At 37.4% G+C, this 27,047-nt stretch overlaps 1 protein-coding gene across 5 annotated transcripts in view; it reads right to left on the bottom strand.

Moving 5' to 3' along the window:
- UHRF2 (ubiquitin like with PHD and ring finger domains 2) overlaps positions 1 to 27,047 on the bottom strand; it is an 84,554-nt gene that overhangs the window by 55,455 nt on the left and 2,052 nt on the right. For 3 of the 5 annotated variants that reach the window (XM_080574446.1, XM_080574447.1, XM_080574450.1), the window contains exons 2-3: positions 13,921 to 14,163; positions 7,158 to 7,420 (exon numbers count right to left, since the gene is read on the bottom strand). In XM_080574446.1, coding sequence (XP_080430572.1) covers positions 7,158 to 7,420; positions 13,921 to 14,163 — 506 coding nt within the window. Of the gene's footprint in view, positions 1 to 7,157; positions 7,421 to 13,920; positions 14,164 to 22,387; positions 22,622 to 22,943; positions 27,019 to 27,047 lie in introns of those variants that run through there. The other 2 variants (XM_080574449.1, XM_080574448.1) reach the window with 2 other exon arrangements.

Here is a 27,047-nt window from a genome sequence, read left to right as displayed (position 1 = left end):
ACACAACTGTATTAGCTCAATTTACATTTAGGAACACCAGAGTCCAAGCAGTGCCCCAGATCACTGAGATCAGTCCCTTTTTATTACATGCCACCCCATACACACACTAACCTTTTCCTGGACTCCATTTATGATCTGAGTGTCTAAAATTACTGATATTTCCCACAGTTCATTTTTATGACATTTTACACAGCTTATGGAAGACGAACAGCCTAACAAGGGACAAGTACTGACTAAAGCTTACTTACAAGTATGTAGTAACACATTCCTGCGTGCCATATATGCCTTTACCTTCAAAGCAGGCTGTAATCTCCTTAGTGTGTAATGAATATTTTTTTAAGTGGTTCTACAAAGCAATTGAATTTATTATTCAGGACTACAGGACCTAATTAGTAATACTATTTAATAGAAGTACATGGCACATTAACACAAGCTGTTTATTTATATATAAAAATATCAACAACTTAAGGACAGAACCCGTAAGAACGGAGGTCTTCCTAGAAACCGAGGAATATGCTGTTCCTAATTCTTCATGCTGAAGAATAAAATGGGGGTATTGACTAATAATTTTGTTACAGAATGAAAAATATATTTCTAAGAAAACAAAATAGCTACCAAGCACATCTGTAACAGGCACAGATTTGCATATATTTTCTTCTTCCCAGTCCTTTCCTTTGCCTTTATATTTGGTTCGAGGAGCATGTGTGAACACACCACTAGTGCAAACTACATAGCTGAGCTCACTACAGGGAACGGCAGGTGTCAGCATACCCAGAACACAACCAAGGGTGTCACCCTGGCAAAGCTGCATTCATGATGGCTGCTTTGTCAGGCTACCTGCAATAAAATTCACTACAGTTCACTGTTTTAGCTTCTAAAAACAGCTGTTCGTTCTACTCAGCTTCGAAACACCCAACAGCATCCACACTCTGAAATAGATGAATAATGGACCTGCACATGGAAAACTTACCTCAGAGAAGCCAGCTGCTCTTCAGTACGCTAACTACCTGCACCTCTGTCTACATGCACAACCAGCAAATCTCCATATTCAGTTTACATAGAGTGGATTTCTGAGTTTTATTACTGTAGGATCACATCCATGGACAGCCTAGTTTGTACACAGACATAATACCCACTACTCACAACATCATGTTGCACAGATGTCAAGAATGGAGGCATTCTTTAAATGATGTCAAAATTCAAAGTATATTGCAACTTCAACTCTGCCTTATTAGTCTTGCAACAGATTTTCAAACTGCCAGCATCCATTGAGACCATTCCTGAGGTTGCTGTAATCTTTTATCTTTTAGCTAATGATACAAATAGCTACAGATCCTAAAAGAAAGCTCAGATTAAAAAAAAATGTGGAAACCCATATGCAAGCTCTCATTCTTGCTGTAGAGAGGTTCTGAAGGTTAACACCAGCTGTCATCTTTCTACTCCAATAATGATAAGGATCCCTCAGAGATTGCAGCATTCTCTCTAGACCCAGAAGAAACACTAAGTGTGGTAAAGTGCAGTGAGAAGACTGAGAAAACTGTGGAAAGATGGTGTACTAAAGTGACAGCAAGGACTGGCCAACATGAGTAACTTTACCCTCAGAAATCCATCATATAAACAAAGCTATGAACAAAAGAACTTCTCTTTGGAGAGGGACACTGTTGGGTAAGAATAACCCTGATTTACTTATCCACCTCAGTTCGTGTTAAAATCTTCCTGTTACCAACAAAAAAAATTGCTCACTAAAGTCTATTTTAACAAAACAAAACCTTTAAGAACTGGAAAAATAAAGTCTACTTTTCATGAATCTACAGCTGGAAGTACTATAAACTCTGTCTGTCATTGGTCCAGGAATTTGATAAAAGCTTTAGGAATCCTCAGAAATAGTAACTGCCATCTGGCTACCTATGTTGCCTTAACCAGACTGGGCATGCAACTGACTGCTAGCACATCCTGCTTCACAATGCTTTTCAGACAGGCTCTTTACAGCACCAAAGACAAGACGTCCATAGAAGTTCTACTGGATCGTAAAAGCATCCAACACACATGCCAAACAGATCAGACGCGAACTGGACTGCAGTTTCTTGGGCTGAGAAACGAAGAAGCCTCAGACTACCTCCAGTTCTCAAAGAACTCAGAGGAGTTCTTTGAGGACATCATTCCACAGTATTAAACATGCCAAGAATTCATCCCTTTGCTAAACTACCTAGTGCCCTAAAATAACTAACCACAAATAACACACTTAATGACACATAATGCAGATATTAGTGCCAGGTATAATTTAAACCTCTGACTGATATAAAACCTGAAAAGGTTATCATCCAAACATGGTTGCACTGAAAAAGAGTTACCTACACTTAATCCATACTTAATCATTTGTGTGTAGGTATGCATACTGGCATTTGTCAGGCTGCAAACATCTCTAGCCTTCCTATGAATAGCATTGAGCATCACCTTAAATGGAAGGCCTTCATTACAAATAACTTACATGGGAAAAACAGGAGAAGGAAGGAAAAGAGCTTCTGTTTGTCAATCAAAAACTCTTTCCACTACTTCATGAAAGAGGTAACCATCAAGACCCTAACACTTGCGGAGTGAGAACTCTGACAGTAAGTAGACTAGCCAGTGCTGCACAAGCAATAAATATGAAGTGGGGCAAGTTTAACAGGAAAGCTTTCATATGACAGCAAAGTAAGATGTCTTTATTGTGCCACACTAAGCAACTGAGGGTCCTGCTCCTCATACAGTGTTTCTTAAGCAGGCAAACAAGCTATGGTGGAGACTGTTATCTTCAGGATCCGACCTTATGCTGGATTCCTCATGAGTCCTTTCAAATAAGGATTCAGATTTCTTCTGTTCAAAACAGGTTCACATCCTCACCTGTATTAGAAGACAGTTGCTTGGGGCAGAAGAATGAAATGGAAGATAACATATAAAAACTGATTGCACACCTTGACCTTAGAAGTATTTAATGGCTGTTTGTGATAGTGACAAAAATAAAACAGAAATAATGAATAAAAAGGCAGAAGTGGAAGAAGAGAATGTTGGTAGAAATAGGAACACCTGTAAACAACACTGCCCTCCAGGTAAAATCCTGCATTCAGAAACTGACTGCAGAAGATGGACCATCAGTTAAAAGTACTATTGCCACAGCTGCATGCCAAGAAAGCTGGTAGCAAAGGAAGGCAGATTCAAGTTCAGGGTTGATGAATGGTCTTTACCTCACTGATAAAAACAGTGCTCTTAACCAAGCACTGCATATCTTTTAAATCTTTCACAATAAAGAAGGAATATGTAATACATCAGTAGCACTCACAGCTGGGAAATGTCTGTTTTGCCATAAGGTAGTTGTCCATTTGAAAGTTACCCCAAGCCCTTATCCAGAACAGGTATTTTCTCTTCATTGTAGTCTCTATTCATTTTCCTAGAAAAGTTTTCTATTGTTTTCCCCTTCATATTCACTCTTATTAAGAAGGAAATGGAAAGAAGAAAGGAACAAATGAAAGCCTGTCCCTCAAGAGGAGGTATACTCTTGTGAAATTATTTAAGCCTGAAGACTAAAACAAGTAGGTTTTAGCAAATCTGGAACTGAAAAGTCTTACAGAGGACTTGTGATACATAAATATAGCAGTACCAGTTAAGACCAGCTTTCTCACTTAAAGGCACAAGTCCTGCTTCAGCCTTCAAGAAAAGCTGTTCTCAGGAGTGACCTAAAAGTTACCTTGTTGAAAAAGAATTAATGGTTGATTGGATTCTTCACTTGATAGGACTGCAAAGTATCTCTGGCTAGAAGACCAAAGCCAGAAGTAACCTCAAATCTGTTAAGACCTAAAAATCTAACTACTTCAAGGATCGAGCGTGGAACATACTAGCAGCCAATACAGATGCAGACTTCCTGATGCATAGGCACAGGACTAAGTAGAATTGACGGCTAAGGCATCATTAACCCTTACTGAAAGGGGAATGGAGAGTAAACACATCACAATTTCCAGGCATATTTAGGCATTTAGGCTGTAAAAAAAAAAACTTATTTTTGTTCTTTCAGATTCTTCTCACCACCCTCAAGAACTTGAAAGTGTGCTTCAATATAATTTACTACAGTGATTTAGACTAAGCATGAACTTTCTCTCTTAAACCGTGCCTGTCAGGAATGATTGAGGTGAAGCTTCACTTTTGAATAAAGTTCTCAGCTACAGAGTTCTTACATAGATGTGTCAAACAATGCATTAAGTCAGTCCTAAACCTCAGAATACAGTGTGAATACTAATGACACAGCCAAGGGAAGAAAGGAAAAAACAGTTTCAGACCTCCATTTATGTTACAACATGTGGGATCTGTGTGTTTCAGAGAGAGCAGGGTGAGCCAGGTCTGCACTAGAAGACTTTGCTGCACGAACTGTGCATATAGTAACAGAAAGCCTGGTCCTGATAGGGTTGCACAAACTTCCAGCATCTTTCTTACACAAGCACTGCTATAAGCATTACAGGTTCCAAACAAAAAAGAAAAAAAACACCAAAGGATGATGTTTGAGGTGTTTTTTTTCTTGTCAGATTAAGTCTGCCACAACACATGGCATAGTAAAGTGTATTTGCTGTTCATCACCATAAGGTCTCACTTCAGAGCCAAGAAACTGCAGTAGACCAATTTAATGCACTACAGCTGACCTGTCCCACAGCTGCAGCCTCCTTTTTGGTGAGATTTTCTTCCAAACTGGAAGGATAAAACAAGCAGAGAGAACAAGACTCAAACATCACCATCAGAAAAAATTTAAGAAGCTGTCAACACATGTCCACCTGTGACATATAGTCCTCCAACGTATTCAAGTAATTTTTATGACTTTAAAGACCCAAGGCTTATGCTTTCCACTTTCCAGCCATTTTTATTCTGTTTCAGATGAATGCAAGTGCTTTCACCTCTTGCAGGAGTATAAATATTGTGGGCAAGGCACAGTTGAAATTACCCCACCCAAGAGAATCATTTTCTTCAGGAGATAAAAGGGAAGATGTCTTTATTTGCAGTCGTGTGTTTTGAAGAAGCTCAGAAAACGCCAAGTAAGTTAAGCAGCAAAATGTACAGCCTGAACCTAAAAAAACAGAACATCCAGGAAGAGGTAGCTGTGCAGAAGAATAAACAAATAATAAAGTATGAGCTTCAAAAAATACAAGAAGTTAAATTAGATGAGACGTGTTCTGGAGCACAGACGAACTGTGTGGTAAAGCACACTATGCCCTCCCTTTTTATCCATAAGGAACATACTAGCAGCAGGATAGCTGCATACAGACAGAGGTAAACACTAATGGATGCAAATAAAGTGCTGTGAGCGCCCAAACAACTACCATTTGAACATTCATGTTAATTACCACTAAAAGAAGTGAGACCTTTTAATATTTTTAACCAAAGGTCAGTAACATTCATGTTAAACCAAGTAACTGATAAAAGCTCAAGTTTTGCTTTCCAGAAAGTCTTCCCCTAGTTACTTTTTCTGCACAATAGCCAGCATCTTCGACTGAAACATTCAGTACCTTAGACTGAACAAGTACATACCTGTGCCTTTAACTATCTTGCAACATTATGTTCCTATACCTTATCTAATTTTGCTGGCAATGAACATAAAATTGCTATGCATGATCTTATAGTAAGGCCAAGAAGATTACTGTCTCCACCTGCTTAAAGTGAGCAACTAGATCCTGAAGCACAAACATAAATTTTCTTTTTCTGTAGTATGGATATGCCAGATAAAATCTGGTGTGTTGTGCAACAATTTCTATTTTAGCAATGGGGGAAAAAACCAGGCCATATACAAAAGAGGAACATAATTTCACTGCAACAGTTACAAAAGTTTCTAAAGAAATTTTTGCTCACAGCTCACTTGCATACATCTGCAGTGTTGGAAAATTAGGTAATCTTTAAGCCAATCTTTAACTACAATGCACACATAATTACCATAGAAAGTGTTTTTTGATGAACTGATTTTGATTGTATCGGTTGAGCAAGTTATTTCCATGTACTTCTTGTAATATTTGATACCTGATAGAGTACTTAAATTTTTGAAAGATTGAAGATTTTGAAGAAAAATCCGTTTAAGGCTTTCATCTTTGTGATTATCTAACATTTTAACTTACACAGCTGCAGACGCAATTTTATATCTGAAATCAAGTCAAAAAAGCACACTGAGTGTGCTCAGCAGCAGCAAAGTGTTCTCTATTCAAGTCTGTATTTTTATTTTTCCTAGCAAAACTACATTTAGTTACACTTAACTAAACTTGAAACTGCTGCTCTGAAAATGTATTTTGGAAATCTGTATTTAATTAATACTGAATACACCTTGCCTTCCTCTACCTTAAGCTTGAATTGCACAAACTACAGTATTTCTACTATTCTCAGTAGCTCTACTACTCCCAGTAGCAAAAATTAAAAAATTCCCTAGAATCTATTCAGATGCTTAGCTCAACGCTTCAGCAAATGCCGTTTAAAACAATTCAAAAAAAGTCTTAAGTAAATGAAATTGTGTAAAACTTCTTCAAAAGAAATTACTTTCTATTTAGTGTGCAGTATGAGGGGCTACTCCTGCCCACATGTTGAAGGCTCCAACATTTGTTTTTATGAAAAAACAAAAAACCCACAACCCTCCCTTAGTGTCCTCATTCCAATTCAGAATAAATTTCATGCCCTGAGTCACAAGTTTTCTAAAACAAACCTTTGTCAGCAATGCAGACCTGCAATTTTGTGCGTAACTGTTCTAGTTAGAACAAAATTCATCCAAACTGTGTACCAAAATTTGCTCTCATGAGACTTCTCCAGTTCCAGTGAGAGGAACTGAATATACACAGGGAATAGATAAATAAAAGAGTACTTTTCTTGGAAAAACCCAGAGTGAAAATTTATATATATAGTTTCTTCTTCTCATATAATAAGGATGGATTTAAAATTTTAAAGACGAACTAATACTTGACAAGTACTTAAGCATGGAAAAAAATACCATTACTCCCACGTATTCACTATAGCCACTGAAAAGTGTTTAAATGTTTTAATATTTTTTTCTTGGTTGCAATATTGAACTTGCTCTCTTTGATTCCAAGCTTCTTCAAGAAATTCTTGGTTTATACAAACCAAACAACAATATGTGATGTCCTCAAAATAGTATCAGGAGCACTTACTCATCGTACTTGATATGATAAATAGCTTCTTCATCAGTGTCCATACAGTCTGAATAAGATGTGGATGGTGTACTGTCCAAGTTATTTGCATTCTCTCTAGAATGATCTTGACTTAAGCTTCCATTAGTCCTTTTGTAAGTATTACCACTCTTTCCTTGAGCTTTACCATTCTTATGTCCCTTTGTTGCTCGGGTAACATTTTCTATGTGAGCTTCAAACCAGGCTCCAATGCTGACATCACGGGCATCCACCAATTCGTTTATCTAAAAGGAAAATTCAATAATGAGTTTATGCTTGTTTTCTATAACCTTAATTAAGAATGAGTAAGACAACTACTATACAACTGCTTAACCCTGTTATCAGTAAAAATTTAACACCAGTAACTCATTGACCTTGAGCAAGTTCAAGTAACATACAGACATCATTAACACTCTGCATGTTCAGTATTTTGTTCTTGTCTCACTAAAGTTTGGTATTAGGAAGAATCACAGAACTGTTCAGGCTGGAAGGGACCTCTAGCAATGATCTATTCCAGCCCTCTGCTCAAGGCATGGTCAGCTATGGCAGGTTGCACAGGTCCATGTGCAGATGGGTTTTGAAGATCTCAAAGGAGAGACACTGCAACTTCCATCCAAGACCACACAGAATCTTCAACATCAGGCCAGCAACACATTAATTTCCTGTTATATTAGAAAGGCTACTTAATTACACAAAAAATGCATCAGTTAGCTAGTGAAAAAATACTTAGCGTTCAAAATGAACACCATGTTTACTAGCTATGAATATAACCTGTATGTAATTTTAGAAAAGGAGCCCAAGTGATTTTGTTTTAAGCCTGAAAGTTAGCTTTCTCTTTCATTGTCCTTTGCTCTTGCTTCACCAATTGTTCTTTTTGACTAAAACAAGTATACACGCATACACAGTATTACAGCATTAAAATACTAGCTTACAGCCATGGGGTTCTAAAACTTTCCTCTGCCTCCAAGCTGGAATTATGAATTAACCTTCTGTAGTTCTGCCATGCAACATTTTTTACCCCTCAGGACTTAAGAGGAAAGAGGGAGAAAACATGTCTAACAAGGATGCAACCACAGTCAACCAAAATCCTATAGCTGCAAGCAACAGAACTATCTCCCAACGTATCTCAGAATAATAGTGGCATTAAGCAACCAAAATACTTTATTGTTCTAGAGCATGTTTTATTTTCGTAAGTCGTCAGCTACTTAATCGGATGTTTCTTTAATAATTGAGAACACTACGAAAAAAGTGATTTAAAGAACGTTTCATCCACAGTATAACAACTATAAAAAAAATATCACAACAGAAGTACTGCACAGCCATGCCATAGAAAACATCTATAACAAACAATTACGATATAGATGTGGCTTAAACTACAGCCTTTGTCAAGTACTAGTGGCAGGGACATACTTAGCAACTCCAAAGGCTAGCTTCTATTAACCAAACAACCATAATACATTTTGGCAGGGACAAGATCAAAAGAAAAAAAATAAAAAACATCACATTCAACAACTTCCACTATTTAGAGTTAAGCATTCTCTAGGTATCTGAGCATTCAATTCACAGCAGTTTAAGCTAACAAATTTAACCCAAGAAAGCAATGTATAAATTATGCTTCAAATTTTACTCTTCTCCTTTCATTCACCTTCTCAAAACAGTCTCCAAAATTCAATCCTCTCCTTTTTCTCCCACAAAATTCCAACACTTTATTTTTTATTCTTAAAAACTACAGTATCTGAAGTACAGATTTTTACCAGGAGTAACACTTCAGTCGCCTAGTAAATCAAAGAACCGCCTCATTTTAAATCTGTTTTAAATGTAAGCAGTGGATTCCAACACTTGTAAGAAACCCAGAAGAAGTAGTGTCCCTACACAACCTTAGGAGTTTGAATTAGTTGTAGCACAAGGTTCTTTACTTTTTTATCTGAAGAGCAGACTTGAGAAACAAACTATTAAAGAGTCCCTCATCTGCTGCGACTACTTGAAAGAAGTTCAGAAAGCGCCAGAGAAGCCATGTCAGCCAAGCCATCATTAGATTACAAAAATAAAATTCAGTGCAGTCTCCCATAATTCCTTTCAAAAGCATCCTTCCATAATTTGATATGCACACTCACAAAACAGGCTTCCCACCCTTGCAAAGCGCAAAGACAATAAATCACCATCAAAGACTACTGAGGAACATCAGACAACTATTTTACACAGTTCTGTTTCTGAAAAAAGATCCAGTCTGCAGCAGAGAATTCAAAGAAAAATGCAGTCAAGTCTGCTTTTATGCTAAATTGTTTTGATAGATTTATTTTCTCTTGATTATAAGCTGGAATATGCCTACTTGGAGCAGTTCTTGAGGAGTAGAAGATTGAAACCAAGTTGTATAAAAGAATACTTCCCATGAAAAGCAAAAGGTACGTGGAGAAGATAAGTAAAGATGCAAACAAAATCAGAGCTCTATGGTAAGGAAAAAGTCTAACATTGGTGTAACAACCTAAAAGCCTTATTGCATTCTGCAACTGTGTTTAAATGCAAGTATCTACACTGATTTACCAACTAAAGACAACCATCAATGTAGTTCGTCTTTCATTTTGGTTTGTAGAACAGCATCCAGTGATATAACTACAAATGTTAATACCAACAAAACACCAACTGTTTCTTATTTAGGATTGCGAAATTAACAAACTGTCGCAAACAGAACAGTTATGATTTATGATCACTAAAATGAGAAAATATACCAATTATCCCCAAACATTTTTTAAACTCTTAAAAAATCACTAGAAAAAATTAAATAGGACAGATCAAGCCAGATCCTTTTTTCCGTGAGAATTACAACAGTAGGAATATAAACAGACCTCATCTTTGCCCTTCTTCCTGATTTGAAGTATCATAACCTTGTTTATTGTTGTATTACTTCTCCTTTTCTCTGAAAGGATTGAAAGAACTACTTCACAATTATCACCACAATACAAAGATTGATAATGAAACAAATAACTGTCTGCACTTGAACTGCAGCAGCCTGCAATTCAGTAAGAGCAAATTTCCATAGTACCTGTTCAATGGGGATGTTTTATGGGATGTTTTCAGTCCAGTCAAACCAATACTGTGAACTGATTCACAGAAATATGACATCATATGATGAACAAGCACACCTTTAATTATTAAAGAAAAATACTGCATGCAAGTAGAGACTGTACATATTCCAAAGCAAAACCACAGACTATTTTATTTTTTCTGCAAAGGAAATCTTGAAATTAAAATGCTCTGAAGGGCCAAAGAAAAGGCTGCCAATGGACTTGGCTCTCACAGCTAAGATGAGAGGAGCTATGCAGCAGAGCAATTAAAGAAATACCAACAATCTTTAAAAGATACAAGAACACTGGAAACTAAACCAGGCAGAAGCACCAGATGAAGCCATTGTTCTAAAGTAGATGTAAGGAAATACCATCCAATCTGTGGAAGACCCAGTGATGAAAAGTTATGGTATAAGTTGGGGGGGGGGGGGAGGGGGGAGGAGGAAGTAGTGTGATTTCCAACGACCATAAAATCACTAAGGTTAAAGGTACTTCTGGAGATCTCCAGTCCAACCTTCTGCTTAAAGCAAGATATGAACTGAGTTCACATTAATTTGTTCAGAACTTTGTTGGGCTGTTATGTCATGAAAAAGTTCCAAGAATGGAAGTTTCTCACCTTCTCTAATGCAACCTGTTTCAACCCTTATCACAGTTAATTTCCTTACCACCCCTTTCTAATTCCCAAATACTGTCTTTCATCCTCCTGTTCTGCACCTCAGTAGAAAGCTTTGTCTTCGAAGAACATTGGAAGGTCCTGTCTTCCCCAGAGCCTTCTTTTTTCTAAGTTAAATAAGCCCTAGGTCTCTCCGAGACAGCCAAACTGGACATCTTGGTGTGAACCTGACCCGCTGAATTTGCTAAGTTTGTCACCACTTTCCTTGTGCTAACACACCCAAAATTGGATGCAGAAGGTGGAAGAGCAAATTACAAGTGAAGCTGAATAATCAGTCATAATTGATAATGAAGTTGAATAATCAGCTCATCAACTGGCTGCGTTCTTGCTAATTCAGCCCAGCTCCTGTTGATGCATTCTTAGCATGCGGTACCGCTATGGTGAACTGATGACTTTCAGCCAATCTTACACCAGCTCCCGATACCATTACGGCAGAACCAATCCCCAGCTGGGCTGCCACACTCCCAGCCTGCACCATGGGAGAATGTTATTCATCCGAAGTGCAGGACTTGATTTTCTTGCGGTTCATGGCAGTTCATTATTCCAAGTCCACCTACATCCTTCTGAACAGCAGACTTGACTTCACACCAGCTACACTACCCACTGCTATGCTGGTGTTCACAGACTTCAAGAAAGTGCATTTCCTCCTTCTCTGCAGGCCATTGGTGAAAACACTGAACAGGACAGGTCCCAGGATAGAGTCACCAGACTGAGTAAGAAACTACTAATAATAATCCAGTTCTTAAACCAGATACTATTAACTATTCTCAGTCTTAACGATAAGGACCAGGAGTTGAACATTGTTACACCCACGACTATTTTTTCTAAATTCTGATTTACATAATCAACAGAATTACTCTGTATAGTCACCGTAAGTCACTATTATAACCATCTAACAATAATTATCACTTATTTTTTTTTCATCTTCACCTCTACCTTTTGTTTTCTCCTTATGAGATGTTCTATACTGGCTACACCTTTCCTTTTGGTAGCTGAAACCAGAAAGGAGTACAGAAAGACTATTCAGAACATGGAGTAACAGGTCTCTTGAGTCTAGCTCTGTAACCAGATCCAGTGAAACACAGGACTTTGCTCAGCTATAAAAAAAATTTAAGAAAAAGATTAAAGATTATTCCTTCCTGTAACTAGACAATTCCTTCTTGTTTGGTAAACAAAAATAAACACATCCACATGTTTAGCTATCTAACATGCCTTAATTTATGGTCTTTTTCATTAACTTTTATTAAAGTTTTCCACCTTTGAATTGCATTACTGGCTAGAATGTATTTCTTTAACTTCCCTGATTCTGTAAGCAGAAAACCACCAAGTGTTCCTTCTGTCATCTGCAAAACAGCTAAGAACAGTGATCGTAGCCATACACCAACTACTTTCTCTCTCTCCATATATCAAAAATATAAAGCTGGCTTGAAAAAATAAAAAATCACAGATAAAGGAGAAAGCGCTAGATCCCTAGTAGTAGAGATGGCAAAATTTCCATGACTTCAACAGAATGGGTTTCCTCAATGTTTGCCAGCATGACCATTCTGTTCTGTTTATCATTTTAATCTTGAATAAGAACATTTAGAAGAAGCTGATACCATTTACAGCATTCCAGAAAATACACAATTAAATGTTCGTTTCCTTTGATCAACCAATTTTCTGTGGCCTTCCATCTTGCCAGTGTACTCCCCATCTTCTCTCATATTATATTTAATCAATGAGTATAAAAAGCTAAAATATCAGAACTGAAGAACTGCATTTTATTTCCACTGTAATAAGTGGAGACTAAAAGAAAAAGGAAGCACACAAGCTTCCATCTTCATATTTTAAGATACTAATTTCTTGACTCCCTGACTTCTCAGACAATAAGCTATAAAACTCATTGCAAAGAATGCTGTTGGAACATAGAGTAAGTAACTTACTACTTGTCCTTAAACTGTTACATGATGTTTCAGGTTTTAAGTGAAACCAAGACAGCTTTTCATCTGGATGAAGGGTCTAAATAAGACCATTCCTGTATCTGAAAGATATGCAGAGGTATGGCAGTGCAATCTCTCTTTCTCTGTAATCTTGGACGTTTTTCAAATGAATTACTGCTATTGATACTATTCATCAAAAAGCACCTCCAGACCAGGAGGAAAAATGCTACCATACCCTCATATACACATCTTGCTAAACATCCAGCTACCTAGCAAACTGCAAATTGCATGTTTTCTGTTCTAATTTAAATTCTAGTACACTGGTACAGTCCTAGATGACAATATGGAAAAATTCAGAAGGGTACTAAAAACTAACAAGGGAAGTGATATACTTGATTTCTAAACAAACTATAATAAAATCACATTGTATTACATTAAGTTTATCTTGTTCTGATAGAGGACTGATAAGCATTAGTATTAAAACTAGTATTTGGCAAGATGGAAAAAAAAGATAGGGGAAAAGGCCACGCTTTCCCACAGATCTTTTCTGTGGATTTTTTCCTCTTTTTACAGACAGTACTACTGTTTCATAGGCACTCTTAACTTACTGGAGGCCACAATCCACTTACTAAAAAACAGGTTTTGGAGAACACAATGTATCTAAGTTTATGAACACTCCTGAAGCCTGTAACACTAATGAGCCTGGTACAGCAACACACACTGTAAGTTATTTTAAAACCACATTAAAACCTTTACTATAATACTCTTCCCCAAGCAACTCCATCGAGAAATCAGATTTAATCCAGATGACTGAAATCTGAAAACACCTAAAATACTTATAATTTTTAAGTAATTTCTTTAACTCAATTTAACTTCTCTGATATAAAGAATGCAACTGTCAGTGAAGCTTCAACAACTTGCAGAGATACCTACCTAAGTTCAGCCTACTTTCCCTAGCTGGGAACTTATGTTAAATCATGAAAGAAAGCAGTTAGGATATAGGCATTTATATTAAAAAAAGCAAAAAACTTTTAACAATAAAAAACCTGCATGTGTAAGGCAAGCTTCTGACTTTCAAAGCTTGTACATACCTTGTATAATCCAATGCCAGGATCAATGAGAAATGAGCGAGATGATGTAGACGGCTGACTGGGAGACCCACTACTTGTTTTTTTGACTTTGTTCTTGCAGTTGGAAACAGCGCAGGGATTGACTTCTCCATCCTGATCTGTCATAGAAGCTGTGGTAGGAGCTTCAGATTCAGAACGTATCAAAAGCTGAACTATGTCATTGAGTCCGACATTGTAGTCAAATAAAGTGTGTCCATCTTCTAGCTGTCAAAAGAAAGTATAGTTATAAAATTCTATCTTAAAGTAAGAAGCTTCCACGTCTTCCTTTTAAAGGCAATATCCACACAGACCATAAATCCTTGTCAAAGTTATTTAAGAGACAACCCACCTACTTCAGATAAACAAAAACCTGTGTCTCAAGTAAATGCAACAATAAACTCTCATCAAGTTACCCGTGGCCATGATTTCACCAATGAAAAAATCACTTGAGAACTTAAATTAGAAACAGACATCTTTACAGACTTTGGGCCTTTTAATTACGCTGTGATCTTCAAGATAAAGAAGTGATTTTCTAATTAAAACATGCATAGGATGTATGCAATTACTAAATAAAAGTGGCAACATGTCATACAAGAATTTATATTGTCATAGTATTGTATACATTACAGCTACAGAATTTCACTTTTCTCCCATCTCTTCTTGAAAGCAAGGAAGTAGTGATACCTTCCCATTGTTTTGGGAACTATTTCTTACATGAAAAATCTAGATATAAGAAGCCGCATACAGATACAACTCTATTTACTTTTCAAAATGATAAGACCTGGAAGTATTACACAAGAGCAACTATAGGGAGAAGCAACACTAAAAATATGCACTGGACCTTCAAAGTTATAAAAGGAACTCTCCTAAATTGAGAGCACTCAAGAAAACCAATGTTATTCCAGACTTAGCCACTCCACAAGGAAGGACCCAAACCACCTTTATTCACTGAAGACATGACTTTAACCTACCAGTTACACAGTTATAATACTGAAGAAGAGTGCATGATGCAGCATTCTCTCAATAACTTTAAACATCTAGGCACAGCTATATTCCAGATTCAATTTGATTCTGCATAACACCAGAATATAAACAGACTTTTTAATCATACATAATCATAGTACACAGTTACTAAGCATTACTTCAGGTTCTACCTAACAGGTATCTTAAAGCTGTGCTACCTTATTTTTACCTGATAATATCACCTACCAACAATTAAACTAAGAAACGCACATCAAAAACTGACGAGTTGTATGCTAGGAGAGCACATAACAGCAAGGAGTAGTGACCATAACTGCTTTGCTCTGTTAAATACCCTCACTGACTCACAGCATCTTCAAAGTAGAGATGACTAGGTTTGCCCAAAAATGTAATGCATTGCTTTGGGACACCAGAACTTGAATTTGAGTAGTTACATTTTACTTCACACTGCAAAGGCAGAAAAAATTGTATGACTAGGAGGCCTCCCACCTGCTTCCAAACTGCTTCTGCAATGAAAAGCTACCTTTTTTTCCCTCCTCCTAAAAAGACAAACAGAATTTCAAACAGCACTGTTTTGGGAATCTTCTCAAATAGACCTGTTTTCAAGAAGTTATGAGCAGTACCAATACATCAAGCAAAAGCAGATAAGAAAAAGAAGCAGCAAAGACAAGTAAGAAGGAATTTCCCAGCTTCCCACTAATCTAGTTTTCCATTACATTCAAGTGATCTCAGGACTGACAAAGTTAGGATGAAAAAAACACAAAACAACCTACACAGAAGGGCAGAGGACAGTTATGGACACAATCTGACACTCAAAGCATCAGTTTTCCTTCCATAAGGGCAAAACCCATGTTAAAGATTACTCTCCTTACTTCTGATAAGGACCGCACCCACAGTTAAAATTTACATCAGTCTACATTTGATTAAGTATGCATTCCCCAAAAGCAGAGTGCACTGAAGTCACAAATGAGACGCCAAACATTATTTTCATTGCTTGTTAAGCAATAGCCTAAAGCTAGCAAAACTAAATAAAAAAAATACAAAAATAAAAAAATAAAATAAATAATAAATAATAAAATAAAATAAAAATACAGGAAGGCTACTGATTATTCTCTGCAGTGCTGCAATGGAAGAACAGCTCCAAGTTTGGCCAACAACAATGGGAATGACCCATGTGCAGCTGAAAGTTTTCAAACCAGTTCAGCACATATCAGATACACCATCAAAGCCTTCAGTACAATCAGTTTTAACTATCAAGTGCGCAAAGGTCTTAAAATGGAAATCTCAAGCTAGTGGTATTCTACAGGTGACTGCCAACACTGCCTCATATACCTGGAGCCCTAGGTAGGTTTCATACTGAGTAACAATCTACTTAAGCAAGTTCACATAACCATTCCCCCCCCACCTTGTTGTATATCCCTATGCTTGTGATAACTCTTTAAGAAAAGGAACACAAGTGTTCTTGCAGCCTTATGACAATCCAGATTTACAGGCTTTTCACAACACCAGAACTTTACGGTAAAAAAAAAACAAACAGAATTCTTGAATTCAAGATACACATAAACCCAAAACAAAGACAAATAACCACCTTGCATTAATATATCTCAGAGGTGAAAAAATACACATTTCAGTGCATTGCTGGAGCTGCTACTGCTTCTGAACACTAACTCTAGGCCCACCTTGAAGACTTAATCTCCCTGCAGATGATTTTTTGTTGTTGTTTTAAAATGCCTTACTTTAAATTGTAGTGCAAAATTGTATAATTAAAAACAACACTAGTACTTCCGCAAACTAGACTGCTTCAGAAATAATAAATAAACCAGACACTATACAAGACAATGGAACTTCTGCTTCATCTTGATTGTTCCAATTGGACCAGACAAACTGATAAATGTGCCAGTACATAATTTCCAGAATCCTATACTGTAAGGAAACCTTCTGAAAGCTAATGCAGTCATGAGTAAGTTACCTTGCTCTGGGTGGACTGGAGGTATAGAGCCAACACACACATGGAACAAATAAATGCTGTCTTTGTTGCCATTCTCTCAGGACATGCCATGTGTAGGCTGAGAGAAAATAAGCATTTTGGGGTGCTGCAGTTTAAAGTCTAAAGCCAAGTCAGTGAAGATCTAATCTGAACAGCCTGGATATTCTGCCGTAACTACATAACCAGTGTTAACACAGGTTAAAAGTGGCATGTCTAGTATCTGATCTACTTATCAGTTACGACTCAGATTAATTTGTATCTCTGGTCCACAACCAAATCTTCCCTATTAACGTAAGAAAGGGGCAAAGAAAGGAGAAGACTTGACTAAGTAAGTCTGTCTGGGTATAGTTATATTTAATGTGTTCAGAAACCCACACATCCCTAGGTCTTGAACGAGAAACAGCCTTCTCTAGTGATCCACACACTAACCACAATACACAGGCAATCCATTCCTTCATGGGGATCAAAGAAGTCAGCTGTGATTAACATGAGCTAAACGGTTAGACTAAACTGATGACTGCAGTGAATTAGTATTCTATTCTCTGCCCAAGCAGTCGATTCAGTTTTTTTTTTTATCAGTCTTCTTTTCAGGAATACTTTATGACTACAGATTATTAGACATCATAACTAGTGATGTCATGTTTGTCTGAAAGCAAAGTAACAAGAGATAAGATTAGTATAAGCAGACTTGTAATGAGGCAGGATGTGGTGTTTGGCAAAGTGATAGTCAGGGAAAGAGCATCTGTTTACACTATGAATAAAAACATGTTCCTAGAATATCAGCAAAGGTATAAATTTAGACCAAGTCAATGACTGAATCATTGCCTTCTTCTGGTGACAGAGTGGAGAAAAAACCTAACCAGTAAAATCAAGTTTGCATGCAATCTGACTAACAATAAAACGAACGTGTGTATCTACGAGCATACATACCTATACCCAGCACTACTGCATCAGTGACCATTGAAAGCTGAAGAGTAACAATGCTGGAAAACAACCAGTGTTTAAAGAACTCCATGCCACAACTAAATGAAAGAAGAATTATAAGGTACTGATTCTTGAATTGCTGATACTATACTGATTTTCATGTAACAATGGGATTTTCACTAGTAAGTTTCTATCCTCAGACTACTACAGCAAGGAATCAGGAATGCAACACATCACTCTCCAGACAGAATATTTCCTATTCTGTTCCACAATGGCCATGCACTGTAAGACAACTTTTCAAATTATATTAAAGTACTATCAGATGTAGAAAATGCAGGACTTAACACTATCAGCACATCTGCAGTATATTGACAAGTAAGAGGACGAAGGGACAAAGATACAAAAGCAGAACAAATACATGATATCTTTTTTTCTATACACAACTGACATTTTAAATCCATCCCGGAATACAGTATTTCTTAACAAAACACCACTAATAAAAAAGGAACAAAAAACACACACAACTACAGGACACACACCTCTAACTACCAGCAAGCCTTGACTTACTATGGTATCAAAATACATTAATGCATTACTGAATTGAGTCTCAGGCTACCTCATAGACAGGTTACATATTCAAAGCAGGAAAGCAGAAAAATATCTTCAAAAATATTACAGCAATTTGTGAAAATAGGTGCCAAACAACCACTCCCCCAGTCAGCTTTATGGTATGTTCACTTTTAACAATCCTTATTTATACAAATATAAAGTTCATACCATCCTGCTGCATAAATATACTAACAAGAATAATACATTTGCCTCTATATGTTTGCCTGTATGTATATATTAAATGAAAACATTACACATTTTTATATTATCATTGACTAAGCATTTACGGACACTTGTTATTCTCAAGCTCGTAAGTACAAGTGACAAGCAAAAGAAATGAGGCAAATACCAGATAGTCACACTCTATCTCAGTTACAGTATCTTAGTAGGTCATTAAAACATGTAAAAAAAAAGCAAAAAAAATAGACAACTTTATGAAGATTTTAATTATTTTGCCAGCTCTTCTGACACTACAGCCATTAAGAAGTGTTTGTTTCTTTAGCAGTAAATGTTGCCACTTTCAGTTTTTCTTCCTCTTAATGACTGACTCTTTCAAAATCCTGTAAGGCCTGATTAACATGTTTGGAATGAAGCGTCAGTTAGATTTACTGTGTCTGCTAACACTCTTTCTATATAATAAATATCCATAAGTACAGAAACAGATTACATCCTTCAAACCTAGTTTAAGTGCTATAGAGACTATCAGTTTCAGAACACTTCTGCAGAGGGTTGTTATAAATACTTAGAAGTAAGACAAGACTGTGCTTATGCTAATATACAAGTAGCTGTAGCAAGGCAACAGTAGAACTGATACTTACCCACTATCACTGTTAGAACTACGCCTTGTAACATCAGGCCATAAATTACTTTAACGGCTTGTAGAAATTGCACTTACAAACACAAATGATCATACAGAGTACAATATACTACATTACTTGGGAAAAAAGCACCCCACAAGTAATTCAACAATTAATACATTAATTTGTCTACAAGTCCCTGCAGAAACACAGCTCATTTGGGGTTACGCAGCATGCACAGAGAACTCTCAAGAAAGCATGTAATCATTCTTCTTAGAACACATTACCTACTGTTTTTATTCTACAGCATGATCAAAGAGGGTAAGTTCCTACGTCACCTAAATTCAGTCACTCCATTTGGAAATCAGGATCTTTAGTCATTTATGGAAGTGTGTTTCTGAGCATCTTCTGATGCTTCTGATGCTTTCCAAGAACTAGAACAGTGCCAAGATCTAGCAATAAAGATGAAAGAAATTGTATGGAATGCAGCAGATCTCTTCAACTGATGTAGAAAGTTGAAAAGTGACATCAATCTTTTGTTCTGCACTGGTGTTAAATGCACCCTGCAGATTTCTTTAATAGGAAATGCATAAGGGTAAATTGTTTCCACATTAAGTTCAGCAGAAAAACTTGTTTAAAGGTTGTATAAAGGAGGTACCCAGAGGCTAAGTTAGTCTGAATAATCAGAAGAACCTAGAACTTTCAGGTAATCACTGAAGGCAAATAAAGAAGAAATCTAGAATTTCAGTTATTTTAAGTCTTTAAGTCTTTTAAGACTTTTCTGTTCCTGCATGGAAGAAGTCTGCTGGAACCCTGAATTCTGCTTAGTGTTTTTACAGAAGGATTCAAAGATATCTCAAACCAATTTCGAATAATGAAAAGCCAAACTGAAAATTCAAATTCAGAACAGTGAGTTTTGGACCAATGGTACCAACCCACATCTAGAAAATTACAATGTCTGACACTTAACTCATGGACTTCTACTATTTGTAAAGTGTGCTTAGTTTTTCAGCTTTGAAAACATAAGCAAAATAACCTGAACAATATTTTTTTTATTCCAGATGATAAACTGTAGCCTACAGCTGGACTATCTCGTATGTGAAGAAAATGATATAGGTTTACAAGATTTTTAAGTTCACATATTAACAACATTCAGTACTAAGGCCCAATGTGAGGTTTTTAAAACAACTGTATACTTGCACTGTTCCCCAAGGAAGTACAGCTGTCTTAACTGCAAATTGGAAAAAAAGCTAAATAAAAATGAATTTAGCCAACCACAAAAACGTTGCTATCTTTATATGAATTAGAAAATTTAATACACACTGTTTTAAAAGTTTTGGCAACTCCAGGAGATCCACTTCAAGTAACTCTAGTTTCAATAGCAGATGTTCCATACAGGCTGCTCTCTCTGTTACTCTTGCACATGGGACAGTTCTGCTGCTATGTGACATTTAAGTCATCAGTGATTTTTGAGTTCAGGAAGGCATTCCTAGCTCTGCACAAGGAAATTCTTCTCAGACAGCCCATAATAGTAAGAATAAAAGGGAAAATAACGACATGCAAATATCTTTAAGCAAAGACTGTAAGCCACAACTGTAGATGACTCCTTATCACATGCCCCCAGAAGACAGTTTTGGAAGTGTTGGTTTGATTACAGTAGCCCCACATTTTAAACAAAGCTTTGGCATAAATGCCTTGCAGACATAAGAAGATCCTGTTCCTACTGTTTTCTCCGTGGCACTCCTGATTTTGTTTCTCTCCCATCCTCAGTGCTGCCCAGATCCTTAGCAAAGATCCTAACAGAAGGCAAACAGCAACACCTATCAGTCTCATACAAAAATTAACTGTAACAGAACTTTACTTTCCTAAAAATTAAGTAACCTTAACCTCGCTGAGGAAGAAATGCCAGTTAAACTCTAGGAGATCCACATCACAGCGTTACGTCCTTCACTCTCTCTGACAAGCTCCTCAACAAAAGCAGAGACCAAGTAGAAACGTATTTGAGACTCTACAATTTTTTCACTCATCATTAGAAAGACTTTAATTTACAGTTTCATTACCAGTACTAGTCTTGACTATGCTCTAAAATATTCACGGCAACTTTTTATTTGATAGTTTGGACTTAGTAACTTGCTATTAAAAATAAACAGATGCACATGGCTGATCACTCCCTCATTTCAAGAATTTACTAGTCAATAAAAAAAAGATAATCATTCTGTCCTGTTTACTTTCTCTTAACACTCTTTAGAGTAATGAAATCACAATAGAATGAATAGGTGAAATATCTGGACAAGGAAGTTCTGACAGACTCTAGATCCGTATCTCTAGAACAGAAGACAGGCAGATCATAACATTTTTAAAAACAATAACCGAACAAAATATTATCGTTTTAAGATGCCCCAAATCAGACTCTGTCACTCTTCTTGCCAAGAGAATGACTTTTCAGAGTAACCTATAGGAATGTTTGAAAACAAGACCACTAAGCCACCAAAAATAAAAAAAATCACATCAGGAAGTCCACATGAATAAGTTTCTAAACCAGAGCACACCTGCTTTGACTGCTTAAGTGTTTTAATGGAACAGCCAATGATCTGCCCTTGACTCAAGGAAAAGTGGTCATAATACTCGATATCAAATGCCTCACTCAACAAATCAATCTTGAAAGGTACCACTGTCTTAGACTCCACAATACTCATCAGAAAGCACACAGCACAAGGAACTCCTACAGGGGCAGACTGTGGAAACTTCAAATACTTTAGGCTTTTTTTAGAATTAGCGTCAACCAGTTAGTTTAAATCACAGCACAAAGTGTAAATACACTGTTTGCTCAACTCCATACACAAGAGGAAGTCTGATATGCTACACAAAGCCACACAATCTAGGAAAAAAAGGCAGATGCCTGTTGCTGACATTGTCTGTAACTACACATCAATCTCGGTAGATACACCACAATAAAACGTGCATTAGTCACCTTGGTACTCAATCAACACAACTAACTTTAAGAAGCATTTTACTATTTTCCTGAAGTACTGTAACTAAAAATAAGTATAGAAGCCTACAGCTTAAGGCCACAGTCTCCAACCGAAGTTTTTTTAATACCATTACTACAAAATGATATGCAGAGTGTACAGGTGGTACCAATGCATTTTACCTTTTCATTTGGACTAACTATAATCCAGAAAAGATTCCAGTGTAAAGATTATTGCAAACATGAGAATAGCTGATAGCTGTCAGAAAAGATTTCTTGACTTAATCAGAAGATCAAGGTGAAGGCAGCCATTCTCAGTCTCAATCAATGATTTTACCAGGTTAATCTCTGCAACTCTTCTGAATTAAATTTTTAAATAAGAACTTCAGGTTTTGAAGATTATTTCTTCCTTTATCACTGGGTGAGATACAAAAAAATGGTTAATTTAGACTGGATGTTTTTATGTTTTCTTCTCAGAAGCAACTCTCAATCCCACTAAAGGAACATTTGCTCATTAATTTCTAGCTGGAAGATGAAGTTACAGCAGCAAGTTTTCTTCCACAGTCCCCAGGAGTCTTCTAATTAGGAAAATAAAAGTTCATGGTGTCTTCTGTGTGATATTGAAGGATTACCTGACACTTGTAATAAACACATACACCAAAAATATAAAGCTGTATTGAAATCCTTAGAAGCATGGAAAGACTCATCCATCTCTGTGCTGATTAGAGTTGTCAAGTACCTCCTGTATGATGGTATGGACTTCTATAGCACAGGCAACTGAAGTTCAGCAACAGTGGTGCCAGGGGGAGCAAATGACTATTTGCAGCTTGTAAGGATACCTGTAATGAAGAACTGGTTATTATCTGAACCTTCTGTAATCAACAAAAATCTAAAAATAGTAATAATAATAATGAAAGACCCTAGTATATCAGGGCAGTTATGCAAACGTAATTAAATGACTAGGCATGTACATCCACTTTTGAGCATTTAAAGTGAATTCTCTTATAAGTGATATCAACATTTGATCGCATTTCATCACTGGCAGGCAATCCTTACCATCCAGTTGTCAGTCTTGCTTTTTTTTTTTTTTAAATACTGTTTGCAGGAGTATCCACATTAAGTTAAGAAAAGCACAAGTGCTTAACTAACATAATTAGGTTACATGAATACACAAGCCACAAAACAGAGCCTTCAAGCTAGTTGCCATTTCGTACAGGAAATATGTTTTTTTCCAGTTTCCTAATACTGAAGTCACACATACAAGTTAGTATAAAGTACTCTTCTTCTACATGTAATTCAGCATTGCCTTCAGCTTGTTTTAGTGCTTTGAATGAAGTTAATGATACTAGGGACTGGTAAGTTGCATTAGTAACTTCAATAAGGTAACAAGAAGTCAGTTTCAGTAAAAAATTTCTACAGCCAAAAAAAATATTAATAGGGCAACCAAACTTACTGCCAAGTAAATTTGAAGTATACTGCATGAATGTTTCAGGAATTTTTGAATGCTGCCTGACCATATGTGTCCCAAAGACCCCAGAATGCAGTCCTTTATCAAGCTACAGAGCTACTTACTACCAGCTTCATCGAAGAATGGCATATCACTCCCTTTCTAAGGCATCAAATTATTCCTCCAACATATAAAGCTAAATTCTCAAATTGAAGATTTCTCACACCCAAATTCTGCCTCAGGCAGATGGGTTTTGGACAGCTTCAGCTGAAAGTGTTTACAATTTTCCAAACAAAATAAAGCTGGGAAGAAATTGCATTAAGAAACTCGATTGTTTTATGAATAGGTTTGGCACTCCCATTCTTTGGGGCAAAACTCAACAAATAATGCTTTTCTATCCTTCTGGAAATTTACCCAAGCTGTTAGCATTTACGAAGCCTTTAGACACACAGTTCACAAAACCTGAAGCTTAAACTCTCTTGAGATTCTATTCACTGCTCACTTGTCAGTCCAGGTCAGCAGAAGTTAAAGATGTCTTATGTAGGAAAGGCTATAGGTAAACCCCATGTCCTACTGCCAGATTTTAACTGCATGTTTCACTGAGGCTGCTTTATCGCAAGCAGGCTCACATGCAAGACTAAAGCTCCTCCACTCCTACTATCCCTCAATCTTTTAAGTTAAGTTTGCAGAAACAAAAAAGCACTTTGGTATCTCAATGACTTGAAAAACTGTACTTAATAGTGTACAGGTAGGGAGCAAGATGCGTGCTACCACACTTTTCTGTGCAGAAGAACAGAGTTGAATTTCTTCTAATGAAGTAAACCTGATTTTCTCTTACTTCAATTTCAGTCTGACATCAAGAAATTGAACAGCTTCAATACTCCCACTTCCACTTGCTCATTTCAGTCTTCCATGAAACAGACCTGAAGCACCTTCCTCACCAACAAGATCATCAACCTAACAAGCAACTTCTGTCACTGCTTGTATTGGGTTTGTGACAAGGTTTTGGCAGTAGGGGGACTGCAGGGGTGGTAGCCTCTGTGAGAATTGACCAGGAATTGCTCCCATGTTGGTTGGATACAGACAGTTCCAGAAGGCTCCGAAAGGGAGCTGCCACTGGCCAAAGTTGATACAATGAGCAACACTGGTTGTGCCTCTGGGATAACATGTTTAAGAAATATTTTAGAAATGCTGCACAACAGTTGCAAGAGAAAAGTGAGAAAATGCAAGAGAAAGAGCCCTATAGACACTAGGGTCAGAGGAGAAGGAAGGGGACCGTGAAGAGGACCACGATACAAGAGGTTGCTCCCGCCGCAGCCCATAGAGGGCTGTGTTGGAGTAGATCTCCACACTGCAGCCCCTGGAAAACCTCACATCACAGCCGTGGATGTGGCCTTAAGGAGGCTGCAGCCTGTAGAGAGCCTATGCAGGGAGCAGGCTCCTGGCAGAAGCTGCAGCATGTGGAGAAGAGTCCACAGTGGAGCAGGAGGCCTGGCAGGAACTGCAGCCCATGGTGGTGGGAGGATACAAACTGGGGCAGTCTGTTCCTAAAGGACTGCACCACATGGGAAGAACCCATGCTGGAAAACAGTTCTGGAAGAACTCCAGCCTGTGGGAAGGACCCTCATTGCAGCAGTTGCGCAGGACTGTATCCCATGGGATGGATCCCATGTTGGAGGTGGGGAAGAGTGGCAGACACTAAGCATTATGGACTGACCACAGCCCCCCTCATTTCGTATCCCTCTGCACTGGCCAACGTAGGGGTAGGAAGTAAAAGAACCAAGACTGAAGCTGACCCTGGAAAGAAAGGGGGAAGGTGCTAATTAGCTCTTTTTTTTCCCCCAGTTCTCACTGCACTACTTCATTATCAACTGGCAATAAATTGATCTTCCACAAGCCAAGTCTGTTTTGCCTGTTATGTTAATTCATGAACAATCTCCCTCTCCTTATCTCAACCTACAAGTTTTTTTGCATTACAGTTTCTTCCTCTCCACCTTGCTGAGGAGAGGCAGTGGGAGAGTAGCTTGGTTTGCACCCAGCAACCAGTCGAAGATAACCCACCGCACTGCCTCGTACATACACCAGGAAGAAACGTCTGTGCTCCAACGCTCTTACACCTTGACTCCAGTAAACACCATGGCAGAGCCACCTGAGGCGATGGTTTCTGCAACAATAGCCATTTTCAAGTTTTCACCAAATCTAAATTCCAACAGGGTGAGAGAGGATAATGAAAGAAGCCAACAAAGTTATTTTTTACATCCCAAAAAGAATACATATTGCTAAAACACAGCAGTGTTGTTCATACTCAGTTATAGACAAAACCTGAGTTTGCAGTCGTATTCCTGTGGTTCTCTGCATAACCTTAAGTTTTCTGGCAAGTTTCCAAACTTAAACCTCAAAATATTTTTACCACTCAATTTTTCCAGCATTATTATTGAAGTCTAGGAATCCTACTAACGATTATTACTTGGTCCTGCTGAAAGTCTGCCCTGTTAGGTCAAGATGCCAAGAATTCATCTACTCTGATATCTTTCACTTTTCTTAATGAACACTGCAAACTTACTATCCTCATTAAAAAGTGCTACATAGGTTTTCTAATTAGGACAGACAGACATCACGCTGCCAATAGTCAAACTGCCTCGTCTTCATGTTCTGACAGAGAGGCTCCACATGATGCATTGTAACTTGTGAGCTTTTTAGGTTATTGCACCACAGCAAAGAACTATGCATACGCTTCTGTCCCCTTTCCTAAGGAAATTCTACCTAAAGTTACAGAATGACTTTATTTCTCTGGCTGACAGTTATTTAGCTCTGTGGAAAATGAATCCTCAGAGTCCACGATGTCCCCACAAGACCAAGCAAACAAAGTTACAGAATAACACTACTCTGGTTCACTCTTTGATGCCATGGAGTTGTAGATATTCAGCCCATAAACTGGGACTTATTTAGGTTTCTATATCCCTATTACCTCATACACCTCCCATTTTTAGAAGAAACACAGTTATTTCGCCAGTCTGCCTACACCCAGCACTTGAAAGATCAAAGTATTTACAAAGTCACGGAGAGACTAGAGTAAGCACGGCTCAGTAGCAGGACCACAGCTCTACTAGCAGACTGCAAAGATTTAACCACACTGAGTGCAGAACGGATAAGAAAAGGAAGTGTGGACTAGATGACTTTTTTCATTTTTTTCCCCCCACAGATGAAGGAATCTTCCTAGTTTTTCCACATTGTTTATATCAATTTACTGCTTTCTGTTCACCTCACATTTAATTGAAATATCCCCTTTTTTCCTGATTTTATCATATCCCTGAAAGAGTTGCAATTGTTTACATTTTCCTCTCCTCAGGTCTCTCTCTACATTCAGTTTTACTTGTTCAAGAACAATTCTTCTGA

Source organism: Anser brachyrhynchus (genome assembly GCF_964034855.1).
Source record: "Anser brachyrhynchus genome assembly, chromosome: Z".
Classification (NCBI taxonomy): Eukaryota; Metazoa; Chordata; class Aves; order Anseriformes; family Anatidae; genus Anser; species Anser brachyrhynchus.
This window is presented reverse-complemented; position numbering and strand designations above follow the sequence as displayed.